General features: G+C 43.2%; 1 protein-coding gene across 1 annotated transcript in view; it reads left to right on the top strand.

The window, feature by feature from the left end:
• Positions 1–19,713, top strand: part of SPINT2 (serine peptidase inhibitor, Kunitz type 2) — a 28,380-nt gene extending 8,667 nt beyond the window's left edge. Inside the window, exons 2-8 of the mRNA XM_040323530.1 lie at positions 9,764–9,934; positions 12,250–12,309; positions 12,486–12,647; positions 14,330–14,383; positions 15,794–15,964; positions 17,123–17,173; positions 19,222–19,713. Of these exons, the coding sequence (XP_040179464.1) occupies positions 9,764–9,934; positions 12,250–12,309; positions 12,486–12,647; positions 14,330–14,383; positions 15,794–15,964; positions 17,123–17,173; positions 19,222–19,391 (839 nt within the window). The 3' untranslated portion in view covers positions 19,392–19,713. The remainder of the gene's footprint in view (positions 1–9,763; positions 9,935–12,249; positions 12,310–12,485; positions 12,648–14,329; positions 14,384–15,793; positions 15,965–17,122; positions 17,174–19,221) is intronic.
• Positions 19,714–20,114: the final 401 nt, after the last annotated feature.

Raw genomic sequence — 20,114 nt, 5'->3', positions numbered from 1 at the left:
GAGATTTCATGTTTGCACTCTGGTCTCACCTTGGGGTCTGCTGATTGACTGCCAAGTGTGATGGGCAGCCTCACTGACCCATAGAGACGAGAAAGGCGGGATGACTTTGGTAATTGATGTAATGGTGCGCCAGGTGTGCCAGCTCCTGGAACAGTGATAGAGCGTGTGCCGGTATTTGTGGATGTTTGCTATACAGCAAAACTGCTGACTTGCTTAGTGTGAGATCACAAGTGTTTAGGGAGCCAAGTGCGTCCTAGGATGCCAGATACAACCTTTGGGTAGCCTAATTAGGCTTGATACCATGTACAGTACTGGTTTATTTTTATTAATGAATTGCATGCGTTTGCTTAGCGGCACAATGCTACAGAGCAGGGTGTACAGCCAGCCTTGGAGCTGGTTCGTTAAAGCTTTTAACCGCTTCAATTCAGGGTGTTTTTACCCCCCTTCCTGCCCAGGGCTCTTTTTAGTTTTCAGCGCTGTCTCATTTTAACTGACAACTGTGCGGGGTTGCGATGTTGTACCCAAACAAAATTGTCTCTCCCCCCCACAAATAGAGCTTTCCTTTGGTATTTGATCACCGCCTGTGGTTTTTATTTGTTGCGCTATAAACAAGAGTGAAGTTTGAAGAAAACTACATATTTTTTTCCTCAGTTTAGGCCGGTATGTATTCTACATATTTTTGGTAAAAAAAATAAAAAATCAGAAATGTATATTGATTTGCGCAAGAGTTAAAACTTTTTTTTTTTTTTTTTTTTTTTGCGACTGACATTGCAGCGGACAGATCCTACACTTTTGACACTATTTTGGGGCCATTCACATTTATACAGTGATCAGTGCTAAAAAGAAAAATACACGATTACTGTAAAAATGTGACTGGCAGTGAAGGGGTTAACACCAGGGGGGCGATCTAGGGGTTAAATGTGTATCCTAGGGAGTTACTCTAACTGTAGGGGGTGGGGACTTGCAAGGGGAGGAGACCGATCGGTGTTCCTCTGTACAAGTAACACACCATCCGTCTCCTCTCGCCTGATGGGGTGTGGATCTGTGTGTTTACACCCCCTAGCTGGCAGGGAAGCCCACAGCGTCATTACGCCCGCCCCGGATGGGAGATGCCTCCTGCGGATGTCGTATGACTATACGTGGGATGTGAAGTGGTTTAAAGTATTTTTCAGCTCTAGTTTGGGAATGTTAAACACAGATCTCAGGTTGGAGAGCAGGCTGAGTATCCAGCACAGCTAGAGAACTGACCACCATGTGTTCTGCTTAGTGTGGTCAGTTTTGAATGGGAAAGCAGAGGGACTTGCATGTACACTAGGGATTTCTCACAAAAGAAACTCTACAAAGAGAATAGGATACTTTTTCATACAAGTACATGGTAGAGCAGACACATATCGGGAATATCAAATGTTGAGTTTACAGATTCTTTTATAGACGGTCACAATTCTCCAACACTAGCACTGGTGCATAGACACGGCTATAGACACCACCGGTTTTCCAGAGGCCTTAAAGGAGTTATAAAGGCATTCTTTGCATTAAGATAAATCTTTTGTGTGCAGCAGCAGCAGCCTCCTCAGCACCCCATAATACTTGCCTGAGCCCCATCTCTCCAGCAATGTCCATGAGTGTGTTGGCTGTCCTGGACTCTCCTCCTGATTGGCTGAGACACGGCAGCAGCGCCACTGGCTCCTGCTGCTGTCAAAGACAGCCAATCAGGAGAGAGGAGACAGGGCCGGGCTGCAGCTCCATGTCTGAATGGACACACTGAGCTTTGACTCGGCTCAGGTGCCCCCTTGGCAAGCTGCCTGCTGTGGGGGCACCCAACAGGAGGGAGGGGCCAGGATCACAGAAGCGGGACCCCAGAAGAGGAGGATCGGGGCTGCTTTGTGCAAAACCAACTGCACAGAGGCGGCAAGTACAGGGAGTGCAGAATTATTAGGCAAATTAGTATTTTGACCACATCATCCTCTTTATGCATGTTGTCTTACTCCAAGCTGTATAGGCTCGAAAGCCTACTACCAATTAAGCATATTAGGTGATGTGCATCTCTGTAATGAGAAGGGGTGTGGTCTAATGACATCAACACCCTATATCAGGTGTGCATAATTATTAGGCAACTTCCTTTCCTTTGGCAAAATGGGTCAAAAGAAGGACTTGACAGGCTCAGAAAAGTCAAAAATAGTGAGATATCTTGCAGAGGGATGCAGCACTCTTAAAATTGCAAAGCTTCTGAAGCGTGATCATCGAACAATCAAGCGTTTCATTCAAAATAGTCAACAGGGTCGCAAGAAGCGTGTGGAAAAACCAAGGCGCAAAATAACTGCCCATGAACTTAGAAAAGTCAAGCGTGCAGCTGCCAAGATGCCACTTGCCACCAGTTTGGCCATATTTCAGAGCTGCAACATCACTGGAGTGCCCAAAAGCACAAGGTGTGCAATACTCAGAGACATGGCCAAGGTAAGAAAGGCTGAAAGACGACGACCACTGAACAAGACACACATGCTGAAACGTCAAGACTGGGCCAAGAAATATCTCAAGACTGATTTTTCTAAGGTTTTATGGACTGCTGAAATGAGAGTGAGTCTTGATGGGCCAGATGGATGAGCCCGTGGCTGGATTGGTAAAGGGCAGAGAGCTCCAGTCCGACTCAGACGCCAGCAAGGTGGAGGTGGAGTACTGGTTTGGGCTGGTATCATCAAAGATGAGCTTGTGGGGCCTTTTCGGATTGAGGATGGAGTCAAGCTCAACTCCCAGTCCTACTGCCAGTTTCTGGAAGACACCTTCTTCAAGCAGTGGTACAGGAAGAAGTCTGCATCCTTCAAGAAAAACATGATTTTTATGCAGGACAATGCTCCATCACACGCGTCCAAGTACTCCACAGCGTGGCTGGCAAGAAAGGGTATAAAAGAAGAAAAACTAATGACATGGCCTCCTTGTTCACCTGATCTGAACCCCATTGAGAACCTGTGGTCCATCATCAAATGTGAGATTTACAAGGAGGGAAAACAGTACACCTCTCTGAACAGTGTCTGGGAGGCTGTGGTTGCTGCTGCACACAATGTTGATGGTGAACAGATCAAAACACTGACAGAATCCATGGATGGCAGGCTTTTGAGTGTCCTTGCAAAGAAAGGTGGCTATATTGGTCACTGATTTGTTTTTGTTTTGTTTTTGAATGTCAGAAATGTATATTTGTGAATGTTGAGATGTTATATTGGTTTCACTGGTAAAAATAAATAATTGAAATGGGTATATATTTTTTTTTGTTAAGTTGCCTAATAATTATGCACAGTAATAGTCACCTGCACACACAGATATCCCCCTAAAATAGCTAAAACTAAAAACAAACTAAAAACTACTTCCAAAAATATTCAGCTTTGATATTAATGAGTTTTTTGGGTTCATTGAGAACATGGTTGTTGTTCAATAATAAAATTAATCCTCAAAAATACAACTTGCCTAATAATTCTGCACTCCCTGTATAGGTGTGTGTGTGTGTGTGTGTGTGATCATTTTAAACACTGTGAGGCTTCGACTTTTTTCTGTATGTTTTTACTTCTGACATTCGAACTTGGCTTATGTTCAGGTACTGGTGTGGGCATATGTAAACTGTGAATACACAAGGCCTATAAATCCATAAAACTCTGGTGTATAAATATTTTCAGTAGAAAAGGTGCAGTATGTGTGCTGGGTGTGTCAGTGTATAATGGGTTATTATGTACAGTAGGCAGGACAACAAACTGAACTAAACACAACTCTTGCACAGGTGAAGAAAACAAACCTGGAAATGTTCTAAGGCTAGAAGAGTCGCCCATAAGAGTTATGTGAACCAATGAGTTTGAGAAAAGACACGCTTTATTACATAATGCATAAAAGTATCTGTATGTAGGGTCAGGTTTGAAGTAATTGTAAACTCTCATCCTGTAAGGCTTCATTTGCACCTAGGTGATTTGAATCGCTGCTATTCTGCCTGCCATTCCAAATCGCAGGACGTGTTTGCAATGCCAATACTTCTTAATAGCACCCCAGTTGTAGTGCAATTTTTTTTTTTTTTCGCGATAAATCGCAAAGCTTGTCGCTCAAAGGAACAGGAGCTTCTTTTGGGTGACTGCAGTGCATTTTATAGTGCCAACCCGATTGGTAATGACATCACAAAAGCGTCCTGCGATTTGGAATTGTGGTCAAAATCGTAGCGATTAAACACCAAGTATAGTGTGAAAGGCGTCGGCTGTCCAGTTTGCTGTGGTTTGTAGTGCTTCTGTTTTTACCAATAAAGGCAACGATTGTTTGGAGTGCGGCTGTCCAGAAAAATTCCTTTATTTTTAATTTTTTTCCACTACGCAGGGAGTGCGTGGTAAGCGTGATCATGGGGAGGTGGTCAGTAGACGACCACGCTGTAGCCGTCATTCAGCTATAGCGTGGTCATGAAGGGGTTACAAGTATTGTTACTTGTACTTTGTCTTAAAAGTGGTATCGTTGCAACCCAGGCTTCCTTATGTTAAAAGCCAGCAGCTACAAAAAGTGTTGCTGCTGACTTTTAATAGACACTTTCCTGTTCCACGGTCCAGTGATGCGGCCACCCGACTCGACGCTCCTCTCCGCCGGCGCCTCCATTGCCACTCTGGGCACCCGGCCGTGACAGCTTTTCGGTTCCCGGCCGGCCACGCCGGGAACCGGAAAGCGAGGAGTGCTTAAAGCGGAAGTTCCACTTTTGGGTAGAATTCCGCTTTAAGTCTTAACTTTCAAGACTGGAGAAAAACCGGAATGGTCTCCAAAGAAACGGTTTAGTTTCAGTGTGAGAATGAAAGGTTCTGTTTTCAGCGGACAACAACCATAGTTCTGCTCCAAGTTTATTTTCTCTAGGTTGTGGAACTCATCCACTGGCTGCTACAAGCCATACAATACACCCTGGGATCAATGGATTTATGGAGGAAGAAAACTCTCCTGCTGGCTATTGTAGTTGGACAGCTGCTGCTGCCAGAATACCTGAACAATGACTACATCGGATTGGCTGCAGTTACTGGTCAGCTGACCATTTTCCACTCGGCTCCTCTGAGTTATAGATTTGAAGTATGTCAATTCGGATGGTGCCAACAGGGCCACAGGTGGGTCAAATATCCATCAGTTCAGCAGGAATCATGGGTGGGCCAGTGTTCTGGCGAGAAATGCCCGCCCTGTACTGCGCAGTGTTTGCCTAGTACGGAGCCGCCAAACATTGGAAAACGTTCCCGATGCTCGTGCAAGGGGCACACTTGTTCATGGTGGGAGCGTGTGAGGGGCGGATGGCAACTGAAGGGGTGATTTTGTAATGATGGGCAGTGCTGTTAAAATGGGAGCGGCATTTGTCACAAAAATGCAAATGCATCACCTAAACAAATATATCTCTGCTATTCTTCCTACATGAGCTAAGGGCAACACTTGTAGGAAGAATAGCAGATATATTTGTTTAGGTGATGTGTTTGCATTTTGTGACAAATTCCGTCCCCATCATTACAAAATACACCCCCCTCTGTTGCCATCCGCCCCTCGCGGCTCCCATCATGAATATATCCGCCCCTCACGGCTCCCATCATGAATATATCCGCCCCTCACGGCTCCCATCATGAATATATCCGCCCCTCGCGGCTCCCATCATGAATATATCCGCCCCTCGCGGCTCCCATCATGAATATATCCGCCCCTCACGGCTCCCATCATGAATATATCCGCCCCTCGCGGCTCCCATCATGAATATATCCGCCCCTCATGGCTCCCATCATGAATATATCCGCCCCTCACGGCTCCCATCATGAATACATCTGCCCCTTGCAGAGTTGCACGAGCATCGGGAGCGTGTGGCACAATATCGTCTTGTGTACAGCTGATCCTAAATTTTAATATGTTGGGACACTTTCGGTGGCTCCGTACTGCGCAAACGATTTGGCGGGCATTAATTGACAGAGGGCATTTCTCACCACAACACCAGCATAAGTCATATGGGGCCAATCTACTGTTTATCATGAAGACTATCTGACAAGCTGGAAAGTCGGCTTTACAAGACGGATCCACATCTCTAGAGACGAGGAAGTGGTTGATTGTTGGTTAATTGCACTGCATTGTTCAAGAATAGGCAGGTGTCTTCCCAACCCCCCCCCCCACCCCCCCTTTACCAAGTCTCAGAGGCATCTGCTGTTCTCTTGCCAGCCATACATACACAATTGTACAATCACGAATTGGTCAGAAGTGAGCTAACCTTGTGCTATTAAAACAGAACGGCAACAAACATTTTTGTTTGTTTTAAAGTTGGAGAGCGATAATAAAAACCCTGTCTTCTTCCCCCCCCCCCCCCCCCCCCAATTTGTTGGAGGATTACGTAATAGTCCCTAAGACTAAAAATGTGGGGTGAACTGGCCCTTTAAAGGTTATCATTAGTTTTTTGGATTTATGTCTGTGTCAGACAGTCACAAGTTGGTTAGTTGGCGCTGACCAATCAGTGACTGTGTCTGAACACGGTTTCCTGTATGATGGTTACATGACTCCCTAAGCGCACCGAGAGTTATTCTGGCCATACACTATACAAAAAATCGGTCGTTCAAACAGTTGGTTCGTTTTTCGAACAGTTAATGGGCACAAAATCGATAATCGTTGGGACGGAAAGGCCCAAGGACAAGTTTGGACATTTTCTGCCGAACGATAAATCGGAAGGTTAATGTGTTTCCCGTCCAAACATTCTGCACTAGGTATATGTAAAAAAAAAAAAAAAAAAAGCGAACCAATTTGTATTTTATTTATGTCCACTGAACGATTTATCGGTCATTACATGATGGCAATATCGTTTGCGCTCACGGCCGAACGTTTGTTTTTGGAAAGTTTGTTCGGACGATTTTTCGTAGAGTGTATGGCCAGCATTAGACAATACTGGTTAGAGGGTTTGGTCCTCTATAGTAGGACATGGTGCATCCCTTGGTTCCTACAACCGATCTATTCATACACATTTTAAATGTAGAGCAGATGTGTACTTCCAGGATTGTTCCCAATAAGCCAACTAGTTCCCTAAGCAAATCTCGGATACAAGGTATCTGGACACCTCAAATGACATACTGCTACATTCCTAATCCAGTGTGTGATTGTCAGATGGGTGATTGGCCCTATGATTGTCCTCCCCCAGCTGACTGATCTCCAGAGAAAAAACAGGAATGTTTGCTGTAGATTTTCCCAGACTTTTACTATTGTTCCCCAAAGATAAGGTTAGTATCGTGGTTGATTGTGTGACGACACATGCTGGGGTGGCAGTCTGCATGCCTGACCACTGTTTTATGTCTGGTATCACAAGCCTTGGTGTGTAAAGGAAATGATAAAACCTGAGCAGACTATGCAGCTGTGAAAACAATCGGCCTCCGCTGACCCAAATGCATTAATTTCTTGGATTTTCCCAGCTTGATTGTAATGATCTCTCTAGGACCAAGTAAACCCGTTAGACCTGTTTGTAATTTACCGTAATCTACAGTTGCTTTAGTGTTTGCTGTTACTTTGTAGCCATTTTATATTTCCTTGTTTGATGATTACACTAAACAATGTATACATTCCAGTCTCTAGTGAAGCAGAACATTTATTTGCAGCATAAATACCAAGGTGACTTTCTTTGGCATTTTAGATGAAAACTGTCATGTATTGTCTATGGTGCTTATTTAGGTTCATAATGTATATTTGAAATTATGACATTTCCCATCTGAATGTTTTTGTTGAAAATCTTGGGGGGGGGGGGGGGGGGGCATGCAATTTTGCCCTCCACCTGCTGATACATACAACAAATATCAGCTAGACTTAATCGGTTTACTGTATCAGATCAGGCAGTGATTGTGAATGGTTGCCAGAGAGGTTACAGCATATCATCATTACCACTTACTGACTGGTTGTTGGTGGTTACAGCACGCATTACAGGCTCACTGATTAGTTGCTAGAGGTTACAGCACATTATTTGTTTGGTTGCTAGAGATTACTGTACAGTAGTACTGCTCACTAATTGGTTTCTAGAGGTTACAGCACATCATCTCTTCACTGCAGAGGGGGGATGACCCAGGGCTTCTTCTTTTTTTTTTTTTTTTTTTTTTTTTTAAGGGGGAACTTAAGGGAACTCGGTTCCACCACCTCTGGCTCAGACCCTTTTGGTGCCCGCTCACCACTATTGCTTGTAAACACAGAAGTCCGGTTTCTGCGTTTACAAGTGACAGCTCTGCACTCTGTGTAACCCCCCTGAACTCTGCACTCTGTATTAGCGGTGCAACGGATCAAAAAACTCACGGATCGGAACGATCCTCGGATCAGGAGTCACGGATCGGATCATTTTCGGATCAGCAAAAAAAAAAGACAAATCTTGTTACACCCACCAGAGTTTTAGATTTCACAGTTATTCTCAACACAAAACGGAGCTTATGTGCTTAAATACAGTGCTAGGAGCTAGGCCGAAGCCGGGGACTTTCCTACGGCCGAGGCTCCGGAGCGCTCCGGATCGCGTGGTGTGCTGATCCGAACGGGGTGGCCCGTTCGGATCACAGATCGGTGACGATCCGTTGCACCCCTACTCTGTATGTAATGCAATCCTGGTATTTAATGCCCCTTTAAGATCCTCCTACTGGTTGTGAAAGTTGACTGACCACACCCACTGTTTGATTTTGGAGGGTGTGTAGGGGGAGGGTTTTGTGGGGTCGTGGTTAAGTTCCAGCACCTATTGTTTTGGGGGGGGGGGGGGGGGGAATAAAAAATGAATCCCATCTTCTCTGCTCTTCCCTGATTGGCTAACTGACTTTGACGGCCATGGGAGACAATTGTGCTGCTGTTGTATCTCCATCAGGAGTGCTGCGGACTGCTAATACACTCATGGACCACTCTGGATAGAGATGGGGCTCAGGTAAGTAGGTGGGGGGTGCTGGGAAGGCTGGTACACAAGGTGTGTGTGTGTGTGTGTGTGTGTGTGTGTGTGTGTGTTTGTTATCTTAATGCATAAAATTTCATGAAGAAAAACCTTGTGCCTTTAGTACTCCTAGATGTGTGATGACGGGGGCTCGATTTCAACCTGTCCCGATCACGATGGTCTCCCCTCTGACCTCACTCTGTTTAGCGTGTAAGTCTGATAAAATTGCCCTTGATTTTATGTGATTAATTACTAGTGACCAGTGCATGTAGTTTGTGGATTTCACAAACTTGGAGCATGGTGCAATTATCAGCTACTACATGCTACACCTCATTGTCCCCAATGTGTAGCTAATCACCAGTTTATATACTATATAGTAAGTCCTCATTGGGGAGAGAATTGCCAACTGTATGCCTGTTTAAATCATATGGGATCCCTTACAGTGTAATTTGAGCCCATTTATTTTGTATGTCTCAAATCGCACTGCACCCGCATGGGGAAAAAAAGGTGCATGCACTTTTTTTTTTTTTTTTTTTTTTGCTGCACTGGAATCAGATTGCATTGGCGTTCACATTAATGCGATTCAATTCTGCCAATCGCACTGCAATTTGCAAATCATTTTTGGGGGTGTCAAGTTGACATTGACACCCCCAGCGGTTAACATGAACACACAACGATTTTGATGTGGTGTGGAAAACGCACAGGAATCGCTGGAAATCCTGCACCGGATCAGTGTGAACCAGGGTTAATTTAATTGTATGTAGCCAGCGTGTAATGCAGCCCTCCAGCAAACGCCTACAACGTGAAATACTGTTTTATACACCTGTAATGGTTAGCATTGCATCTTATGATGTACCTTTTTTTCCTACACACCAGATTTCTGCCTTTCAAAAGGTGAAACCGGACCATGTCGGGCATATTTTAAAAGATGGTGGTATGACGCAGAGACCGAGACCTGTACAAGCTTTACCTATGGAGGCTGCCCAGTGAACCTGAACAACCATGATGGAGAGGAGGAGTGTATGGAGAAATGCAAAGGTGTAAAAGGTGAGGTTTGTGTGTTTAGTCCTCCTGTGAACCATTCATGTGCCTGTAATGTAGTTGCTGAAGTAATACTTGAGTTAGAATAAAGGCATTTCAATGTTTTTATTGTATCTATACTATAAACGGTTCTGGTTATACTGTTGATTATAAAGAGGTTTCAGAGGAAGGTAGAACCTGTTTTTCTGTTTAAAGTGCATTCCTGGGCAAAAAAAACCCCACATTCTCTGTAATTCGTATTTCCTCCATGTTTTCTTTCAATAAAATTGCTGCAAGTACCTGCTGATCCTCCCAGAAATCCAGTGAGCTCCTAACCTCTGCTTTTGCTGCATTGACATGCCAAGCAGTATTATCAGCCCTTCCCTTGGACTACAGGACACCTCACTGTTATGGAGTGGGGAAGGGGATTTATATCCAGCAAATAGAACTAAGCAGGGCTGATTGCCACTGCTTGGGATTTCATTCAACAGACACTGGGGGTTATTTACGAAAGGCAAATCCACTTTGCACTACAACTGCACTTGAAAGTGCAGTCACTAGATCTGAGGGGGACATGCAAGGAAAATTAAAAACTGCATTTTTGCTTGCACGTGATTGGATGATAAAAAATCGGCAGAGCTTCCCCTCAGATCTACAGCGACTGTACTTGTAAGTGAACTTGCAGTGCTACTTGTAGTGCAGAGTGGATTTCCCTTTAGTAAATCAACCCCACTGTGTTCCTAAGTCGGGAGTGCATTTCTAGCACTTTAACTTTTCCTGTACTGGCTTTTTAAGAGACTAAACGTGGAATTTTGCATGTATTTTAGAGATGTACTTCAGTTTTGTTTTTTTGCCTATGCATGCACCTTTATAAAAAAAATCCAAATCATTTGGGTTTGTCCACAGAACCATAATAGAGGGACAATGTTCTAATGGGGACACAAGTTCTAGTGATGTGGGGGCCCTTAAGCAGAGATTTCTTCCTGTTTTGGCTATGGGACACAGATGGCAAAAAAAGCAACAAGGGTTGTGTACCGCCCCCCACTCTATCTAAATAAATAAATTTGCCTACAGTTCTAAGTGATGCCCTGTATTGTCTTAAAGTGGATGTAAACCCACTCTCATCCTTTCTAATCTCCTGCCATAGTTCTGTAAGGCTATAGATGCCTCCTGCATGTATCCTTGCCTCTCAAATGTCTCCCCTCTGTCTGTTATAAGAACTGAAAAATTGCAGATTCTGTGGGTGGGTCTGTTGCCTGGAGCTCTGTGGGTGGAGTTGTGATGTCAGTAGTCTCCCCGCCCACCTCTACACTCCCCTTGTCAACATGCATTTATTCCTATGTATTCCTTACACTAAATTCTGCTATGATCACTAACATCCAGTCAAAATCCAGAAAAGGAGTTGGGGTGGGAATTAAAAAAGAATATTGTCTTCAGGCTAGTGCATGAGATGTAAATAACCTGTCACTCACAGCAAGGGGGCGGAACGGACTAAGGTTTTTCTCTGTAAGTCTGTTTTATTTCACGGAACAATAAAAGAGGATTGCTCAGAGCTGGATTAACTCTGTGGCAAGACTGGGCACATATGATAGGAAATCTTATGCTGTATATTGTGACATCAAAAAAATAAATAAAATGTTTTGGGTTTACATCCACTTTAATAAAGAGGCAAGCTTGCAACTTGGAGGCGCTTCAGGCTCTCCCCAAAAAAAAAAAATCAAGAGTCGGCCGCTACAAAAACTGTAGCTGTTGACTTTTGGTATGGATGCTTACCTGTCCAGTGATCCAATAATGTCCTCACCCAAGCTGATTTTTCAGTCAGCTTTGGGTCCATGCATCTGAAGTAAGGGAAACGGGAAGTGCTTTAAAGCTGGTTTCCTACTGCAAATGCACAAGTTGTGCTGCAACTTGTGAGAGGTCTTGTAGTCTTCTGGGACCTGTGAGGGGAAGGAGGCCCATCGTGATTGGAGTCAGAAGTAGGAGCAGGTACCTGTCAAAACCAGGTAACCCACCTTGCCAAAAAAATGTGGGGTGAGTAGAGTGCAAACAAGTGGAATTTCCACTCTTGGGTGGAGCTCTGCTTTAGCTTGTCTACAGAGCCCTGTAAATGTGATTACCTGAGAGCTCTAAAAATCCACACTGGGCTCATGGCTGTGAGCTTAGTTTAACCCCTGGGATACTGTATTGATGGCTGTCGCCTTACAATGCACTACTAAGGTAAATCCACTCCCATGTGGGTATTTCAGCTTTATATTTAGCCCTAGCCTTGAAATCAATTTAATATTTATCATGTATGGCATATTCATATATATCATTTTTTTTTTTTTTTCCCCTCTGTTTAGCAACCAAGGCTGAGATCAATCCCACTCCTGAACGCTTGGTGGCCGACGCTCCTCTTTCAGGTTAGTCCAATGCTGTCTCCTCACATCTGTTCAGTCATGCTGTTCTGATGTCATACAAAATGCTTTTATTATACATAATATTGTCATTTGGGTTATATTTGCAGAATTGTATTTATTTCATTCATTTCTCATTTTTGAGACCCCTTATGTATGCAGTTTTTTTTCTTTCCCTGTAGAAATGTGTTCAGGCCCCTCTGTAACTGGCAATTGTCGCGCTGCTTTTCCCCGATGGTACTTTGACTCTGACCTGCAGTCTTGTCGCAAATTTATCTACGGTGGTTGTGGAGGCAGTAAGAACAACCACATGTCTGAAGATGAGTGTGCTGACAAATGTGTTGGTGAGTCAAGTTATTTTTTTTATATATATATATATATATATATATATATATATATATAATTTTTAAATAAATACAATTTTTCTTAAATTAGAATAATGCAGTACCTTGCAGAATATTAACATATTCTATATATTAAAACGTTTCGAGGTCCTGCGTGGCCTTGAAACGTTGCAATCCTTGTGATGTTTTCATTGCATTAAAACTTTTGGACGTTTTTTATACAATCCGTGGTGTGCTGGCGAATATGTTCATATGGTAAACCTCTCCCTGTCCCCTAGTCTGCTGACGACACATCCTAAGAGTGCTTTCACACTGAAAGCGCCCAAGCACCAGTGGTAAAACGCAGCTATATTTAGCAGTGCTTAACCGTTGGGTTAAAAGCGCCCCACTAGCGTCCGAAAAAGGGTTAAAAATGCTGCCTTGCCGGCGCTTCGGCAGCGCTGCCCGTTGATTTCAATGGGCAGGGGGTGCTTTAGGAGTGGTGTATACACCGCTCTTAAAGCGCTGCAAAGAAGCTGCTTGCAGGACTTTGATGCCCTGCCAGCGCAGCACCCCAGTGGGAAAGCCCCTTATTTTTTTTATTTTTTTTTCACTAAAGCGGAAACAACCACTCGTATCATACTTGGGTATTAAGCTTGCTGCAAACCCAGAAGAACTCTACGCAGCCAACTAACTATGCTAAAACGGCTTCAGAAAAATGTGTATATCCAGGGTGCGCCAAGCATTTGAATCCTGACAGATAGTCTGTGTTGGAGAGGGTAGCAAATCTTTACACACTTTAGGCAGCACTCAGGGAGACGAGCAATCTCTAATGGAAACAGAAAAACAAACAAGGTGCCTCTAAGTGCAGCAGTATAAAACTTTTACTATCCCCTGAAGAGGTTGAACACTTACAAGAAAGTGGATGAAGCAGGCATGTAGCAGGTAAGTGTGACCAGGAGATGTTCCAGTGGCAGGGAAGTCCCAGTCTGTGATGGTAAAGCTTCCAGGGAAGTTCACGAGATAAAAGCCAACTTGTGCTGTGAATGTTCAGAGAACGCAATCACGCTGGAGCCTGGGGATGATGTCAGAGGAAGTGAGACATAAACCAGCATGGAACACATACAGGAAGTGTGTCATAGAGACGGGACCTGTTTCGGAACAGCTCATTGGTTCCTTCTTCAGCCAGTGACTGGCTGAAGGCGGAACCAATGAGCTGTTCCAGAACCCCAACTGCCTAAACCCACCTTATACACACCTCGCAGCAGTGGCAGGCTTGGTGTACCCAACTTTACAAAATACTACTATGCCGCTCAGCTGGTACAGCTGACCAAGTATTGCGACACAATGGGAACCACTAGAATCTGTCGACACTGACCCTTTCTCCACAGAAAATCTCGAATGGCTAGCACCTGCGCAGTGTCAGTTGGTCACCAATCCATCACTAAACATGGCCTATCCATATGGGACATGTTTTAAAATGCACTTTGGCCTCAAATCCTCCCCATCTTTATTGAATTTGTACTGTAATCTGCATCTTCCAATTAAACATTTGAACGAGGGGGGGATTTAATTCTAGGTTATAATGCAACAAAACAAACGCCAAAGGGCTTAATACTTTTTGCAAGGCACCATAACGCTTTTACTGTCCTGAGCTATTAACTATTGCCCATCCACTTAATGCCCTTTCTTTCTATTTGCAGTTAAAAAACCAGAACCTGCTGCGGCCAAGGCCCCCAAAGTTGGAAACTTCAAAGGTTTGTGATTTCTGCTGCTTGAGGAGATGTTGCACTGACTGGTTTAGTGGGCGCACACAGCAGGGATATTATAGTTGATGGAAACGCGGGCAATAAGTTGTAGGTGTAACTGAAAAAGTACTTGTGGTGCCCAACATCTTGTCGTTGGCTTTACGTTTTAAGGTTATTGAGTTTCTTTTTTTTTTTATTTTTTTTTCTGTATGATCTTCATTTTATCTTGTGTTCTTTACCAGTATAAAGTGAACCTGTATTTTGCACATGCATCATGGTCACATAATCGTTTGCGTTTTTTTTTATTTAAGAGTTCACACAAACACTTTGTAGGTAGAACACTTTAATGACCGATACAGATAACAAATGTAATATGAATAGTACTTTGGATGCCTTTTCACCAAGGAGTCCCACTAGTTTTAATGGCTTGATCAAAATCTGGCTTCTGAGAGGAGACTGATTTATTTCAAGTTTTTTAACTGTTTCTATACAGGACTAGTGTGTAAGGAAATTATCAATCCCCCCCCCCCCCTTTGAAAGCAACATGACCTTTTTAAGGTCTTGGTCAGTTTGTGATGACATTCATTTTGGTATAATGTCAGCTAAGGTACCAGGCTTAGAATTTGATATTGTGGGCCAATAAGACTAAAGAAATATGAAATTTCCCCCATCAGTAGGTACATTTTTACTGTCTGCTTACCTGATGATTATGTTTTCATTGTGTTGGCACCCTTGCTGCCTCATTTGACATAGAGGGTGGAGACATGCCCAGTATTTTTGGGGTCTGGGTGGGGTACATGTGAGCATCATCTCTTCCTCTAATGCAACAGTACTGGTACTTGGCCATTGACCACTCAGGTCTGCAGGGCTATCACATGGGGTGGGATAAACTCCTCTGTAAAGTAAATCTCAATTTATAGGTCACATGGTGCTTCCTCTCTTGGCACACATTGACCAAACAAAGTGGTTGGGGAAAGAAAAGGTAGGCGCATACATGCAGCTGGACAAGCAAAGCAGAGGTTTACTTTAACCTGTCCTTTAAAAGCAGAAGTTGCCAATCGATCCCATGCATGGTGTGCACAGCTCTTTTCAGAATACCGTAGTCCTTGCTGGGCCCAGTGCTGCTAAACATTCATAACAAAGTCCATGTTATGGACAACTGTGCACTCCATTTGGAATAAAAGTATGGTTCCATCTGTGTGAATAAAACGGTGTGCAGCAACCAACTGTTATGAGGTGTATTCCTTTTTACTAGGGGATGTGGGGGTTCTCTGTTTAGTAAAGGATTTATTAAAGAGGGGGTCTTTATTTTTTTGGCCCTTCTCAGTGGGCATTGTGCATCATTTCTGTGTTGGGCCAAAACTATTGAAGGATGACATTGCCCTTGTCCTGACCCTAAAACTTCTTACCTACCCACAGATTACTGTGCTGCACCTCCTTCAACTGGCAATTGCCGTGCTTCCTTCACAAGATACTACTACGACCCCGAACAAATGGCTTGTAAAACGTTTATCTATGGAGGTTGCAAACCCAAAGAGAACAACTACCTCACAGAGGCCGATTGTATGAAGATGTGTGACGGACGATCAGGTAAACTTGTCAGTCGTGTGAGCTTGGCTGGGTCCTCTGTAGGATTGCCTGCTACCTGAAAGAGGCTGTGGTGGAATAAGCAATGTAGTAATTGGTAAAGGGAATGTTAAAGGTTTTTATATATATATTTTTTTTTTTTTCCCAATACTTATTTCAAAGGTGGCAAGCTCTGTGTTCATGTTTCTTGTCATAGATGCATTCTGTAATGCAGATGTTTAAAAATGTTATACATTATAATTATAATGTGACTTTTATATTTTTAACAGACAGCCAGCAGCTTGACCTCCTTGAGGCCCAGGGCCACTATTCTACCACTATAGTATTATACAAGGGTTATTCAAGTCAAACAGGGACATTTTAATTTTACAGGTATAAAAAAAAAAACTGCTAGTGTGGCAGTGCTACATGCAGTAGTAAGTGGCAAGTGTGTCCTATTACTGATAGGCGGCACATGACACAATTTCTGTGGGAACAGTAAACTCAATCCTTCACTAGGCATGAAAGTTTTCTCTCTATTAGACTGAGGCTTTTCTAGTTACAATGACCTGGGAGTTATTGCGTTCTCTGCCTCCCTGTTGCTACACTGATGTATCTTCTCCAAGCAGTATGCTGCGTTAAAGTGGAACTTGAATAATTTTAGTGTTTTTATTAAGTCAGCAGCTACAAAAAGTGTAGTTGCTGACTTTTAATAAACACACATTTGCCTGTCCAGCGACGCATACCGGGCTGTGACATCTTGCAGCTTCACAGCAGGGTGCACATGCGTGAGTCACGCAGCACCTAATTGGTCAGGCAATCTTCTGGGACCTATGATGTGTCTCAGAAGATTGCAAGGAGGGAGGGGTAGAGTAGAACTTCCATTTGAGCCACCTAGGCGGTCCGAGTGAAAGCAAGTCCAGGTACCTCTCCTGGGTCATTTTCTTCATTGGTGTTTGGCATGTTAACCCACTGCATGTGCAATTTTTGTGCTGCTCTTCGTGAATGGTTCTGCAGCCTTTTGGGACCTGTGATGTGTTGGAGGAGAGAGTGGAACTTCTCTATGGGTGAAGTTTTGCTTTAAGCTGAATAAGTATTGCAGAATGTATGATCCATTTTATAACATAGTCACTTGATGTCTATAGCTGAGAATAATACAACTGCTTGTCTTGTGTATTGCAGAAGAAGATGACAGCGCCGTAGATCATCATTTCTTCCATCGCCCATTAACCTGTAAGTGTGTGTGTTGTGTGTGTGTGTTGTTTTTTTTTTGTTGTTTTTTTTTTAACAACTTAGACATGTACAGTTGAGACACACCCAGGCTGCTGATCTATGGTTTTCAGTGGCCTTTTTAATCCATTGAATCCTCTAGGGAGACCTGTCGGGATAGAATTTGTATGAAATCCCATTGTGGATTTTGTTTTTAAAGCTGTGGTCTCTAGGTTTACCATTCATGCTCTACTCCTTGGTGGGTTACTGATCTAGCACAGGTATACAGCCATTGAAGTTGCCGTGTTTGTGTGTGCGTGTTTTTTTTTTTTTTTTTTACCTTTGTGCAAGCCTGAGGCTGAGGGCATGCTAAATAATGAAGCAAAGGCTACACCTTTAACCACTTGCTTACTGGGCACATAAACCCCCTTCGTTCCCAGGCGAAATCTCAGCGTCCGGCACTGCGTCGCTTTAACTGACAATTGCACGGTCGTGCGACGTGGCTCCCAAACAAAATTGGCGTCCTTTTTTCCCCACAAATAGAGCTTTCTTTTGGTGGTATTTGATCACCTCTGCGGTTTTTATTTTTTGCGCTATAAACAAAAAAAGAGCAACAATTTAAAAAAAATATATAATTTTTTTTACTTGTTGCTATAATAAATATCCCAATTTTTTTTTAAAAAAACTATTTTTTTTTCTCAGTTAAGGCCGATACGTATTTTTCGACGTATTTTTGTAAAAAAAAAAAAAAAAATCGCAATAAGCGACTGGTTTGCGCAAAAGTTATAGCGCCTACAAAATGGGGAACAGAATTATGATTTTTTTTATTATTTTTTTTTTTTACTAGTAATGGCGGCGATCTGCGATTTTTATTGGGACTGGGATATTGCGGCGGACGTATCGGACACTTTTGACACAAATTTGGCGCCATTCACATTTATACAGCGATCAGTGCTATAAAAATGCACAAATTACTGTATAAATGTGACTGGCAGTGAAGGGGTTAACACTAGGGGGTGAGGAAGGGGTTAACTGTGTAGCCTGGGTGTGTTATAACTGTGTGGGGGGAGGGGGGTGACTGGGGGAGGGGACCGATGCTGTGTCTCTATGTACAAGAGACACAGATCGGTCTCCTCTGTCCCTGACAGGACGTGGAGCTCTGTGTTTACACACAGAGCTCCACGTCCCTGCTGTCACCTGCCGTGTCACCGACGATCGCGTGTACCCGGCGGACATCGCGGCCGCCCGGTACACGCATCGGGTCTTCGGCGATGCGTCGGGACAGTTTTTACCCGCCGCGCGGGTAATGCACATAAGAGGCCGTGTTTAAACGGCCACTTGGCACTTGAGAGCCGCGCTGCGGACGTATTTCGTCTATAGCGCGGATCTCAAGTGGTTAAAGAAGCCAGCAATGGAGTCCATCGTATTTCTGACCTTTCAAGAGGTTTATATAAGTTCATTCCCAGAGTCAGATGCGAAGGGTACATATGCATGAGTTCACTAGTAGATGTCTTAATACAGTCTCTTTGCTCTGTACATGTTTGGTGCATACTGTGTGCACATTTATTTAGCATCTAAAATACAGTAGGTCAGACGTAAGTCGAGACCTGATTTCTCTGGTTCATAGTGTGTGTGTGTGTGTGTGTGTGTGTGTGTGTGTGTGTGTGTATATATGTGTGTGTGTGTGTATGTGTGTATGTATGTATATATATATATATATATTGTATTTATTTTAGTAGTATTATGCATTACTTTCTTCATTCTATTTCAGCTATTTAATTTTGTGGATCTGAATATTTTCCTTTTTTTGGAGGAGAAGGGGTCTTTTAAACTAATTTTGTCTGTACTGTATGGGTTTTATGAGTAAATGTTAACCTGAGGTCAGAAGGATAAAAAAATAAATAAATGGGATGACTGCAGATGGGAATGACAAGAACAGCATGGCGTCACCAGAATACAAAGTGCTGTGATTTTTTTATTTTTCTGGGCTGTTAATGTCAGATTCTCTAACTCGCACAAAGCATTATATCGGTTACTGGTTCATTTACTAAACCTGTACATTTCTTCTACAGCTGTGGTATTGCCAATCCTTCTTGCAGTAATGGCCGCCACCCTGTTGGGCGTTATGATCACGTTCTTTGTGAAGATGTCCAAGAAGAATCAGCACAACGCTGACATCCGAGCAATGTGGAACCCCATTGATGACAAAGAATGTCTGATGAACAATGCCTACACTCTGTAGATGAAGCCATTCCAAATGGCTGTAACACTCCATGCCTCAAACACAGATTTTAGCACAAGGTTATTGTATCTTGCTTAAAATGTATGTGTCACTCCAAGGACGTGTGTTTCCAACATTATACAATAGCTGAGAGGAGACTCATTTAATCAGAAAATAAATCTTACTAGAAAGAGGTCTCCCCTCTGTGGGTTGTTTTTTACCATTTGTAAACTTCTTTTATTTTATCAAACAGGGCATTTTCTCCTGTGGGTACTTTTATTTCAGAAAGTTTCTTTTTATGTTGATTTAATTTTGCAACTGTATTAAACTGTTTTAAATCAGATTGTGTGGCCTATTAAAGTACTTTCTGATTTTTTTTTTATTTATTTTTTTTATGAAAACTGCAGAAATACTTTTTTTTTTTTTTTTTTTTTTTGCACCTCCTAGGTATGTTTAAAGATACATTTTATTTTTTATGGAGAGGGCAATGTCAGACTGGCTTTTTTTTTTTTTTTTTTTTTATGCCACCCGTTGGCAATCCGAAGTGCCCGCCCCTTAAAGCTTAGACATTTTACATCTGCATTTTGTCCACTTTTGTCCACTTCTGTGGCAAGACTGTCACACCACTGCTAGTCACGCCACTTTCCCCATCCCCCCCCCCCCCCCGCTGTCTCCTGGGAAATGCACTGGTCCCAGAGGAGAGCAGGGATCAGTGGGGGCGCGCGGTGCTCCTCGCGTATGCGC

Source organism: Rana temporaria, chromosome 9 (assembly GCF_905171775.1).
Source record: "Rana temporaria chromosome 9, aRanTem1.1, whole genome shotgun sequence".
In the NCBI taxonomy this organism is placed as follows: Eukaryota; Metazoa; Chordata; class Amphibia; order Anura; family Ranidae; genus Rana; species Rana temporaria.
This window is presented reverse-complemented; position numbering and strand designations above follow the sequence as displayed.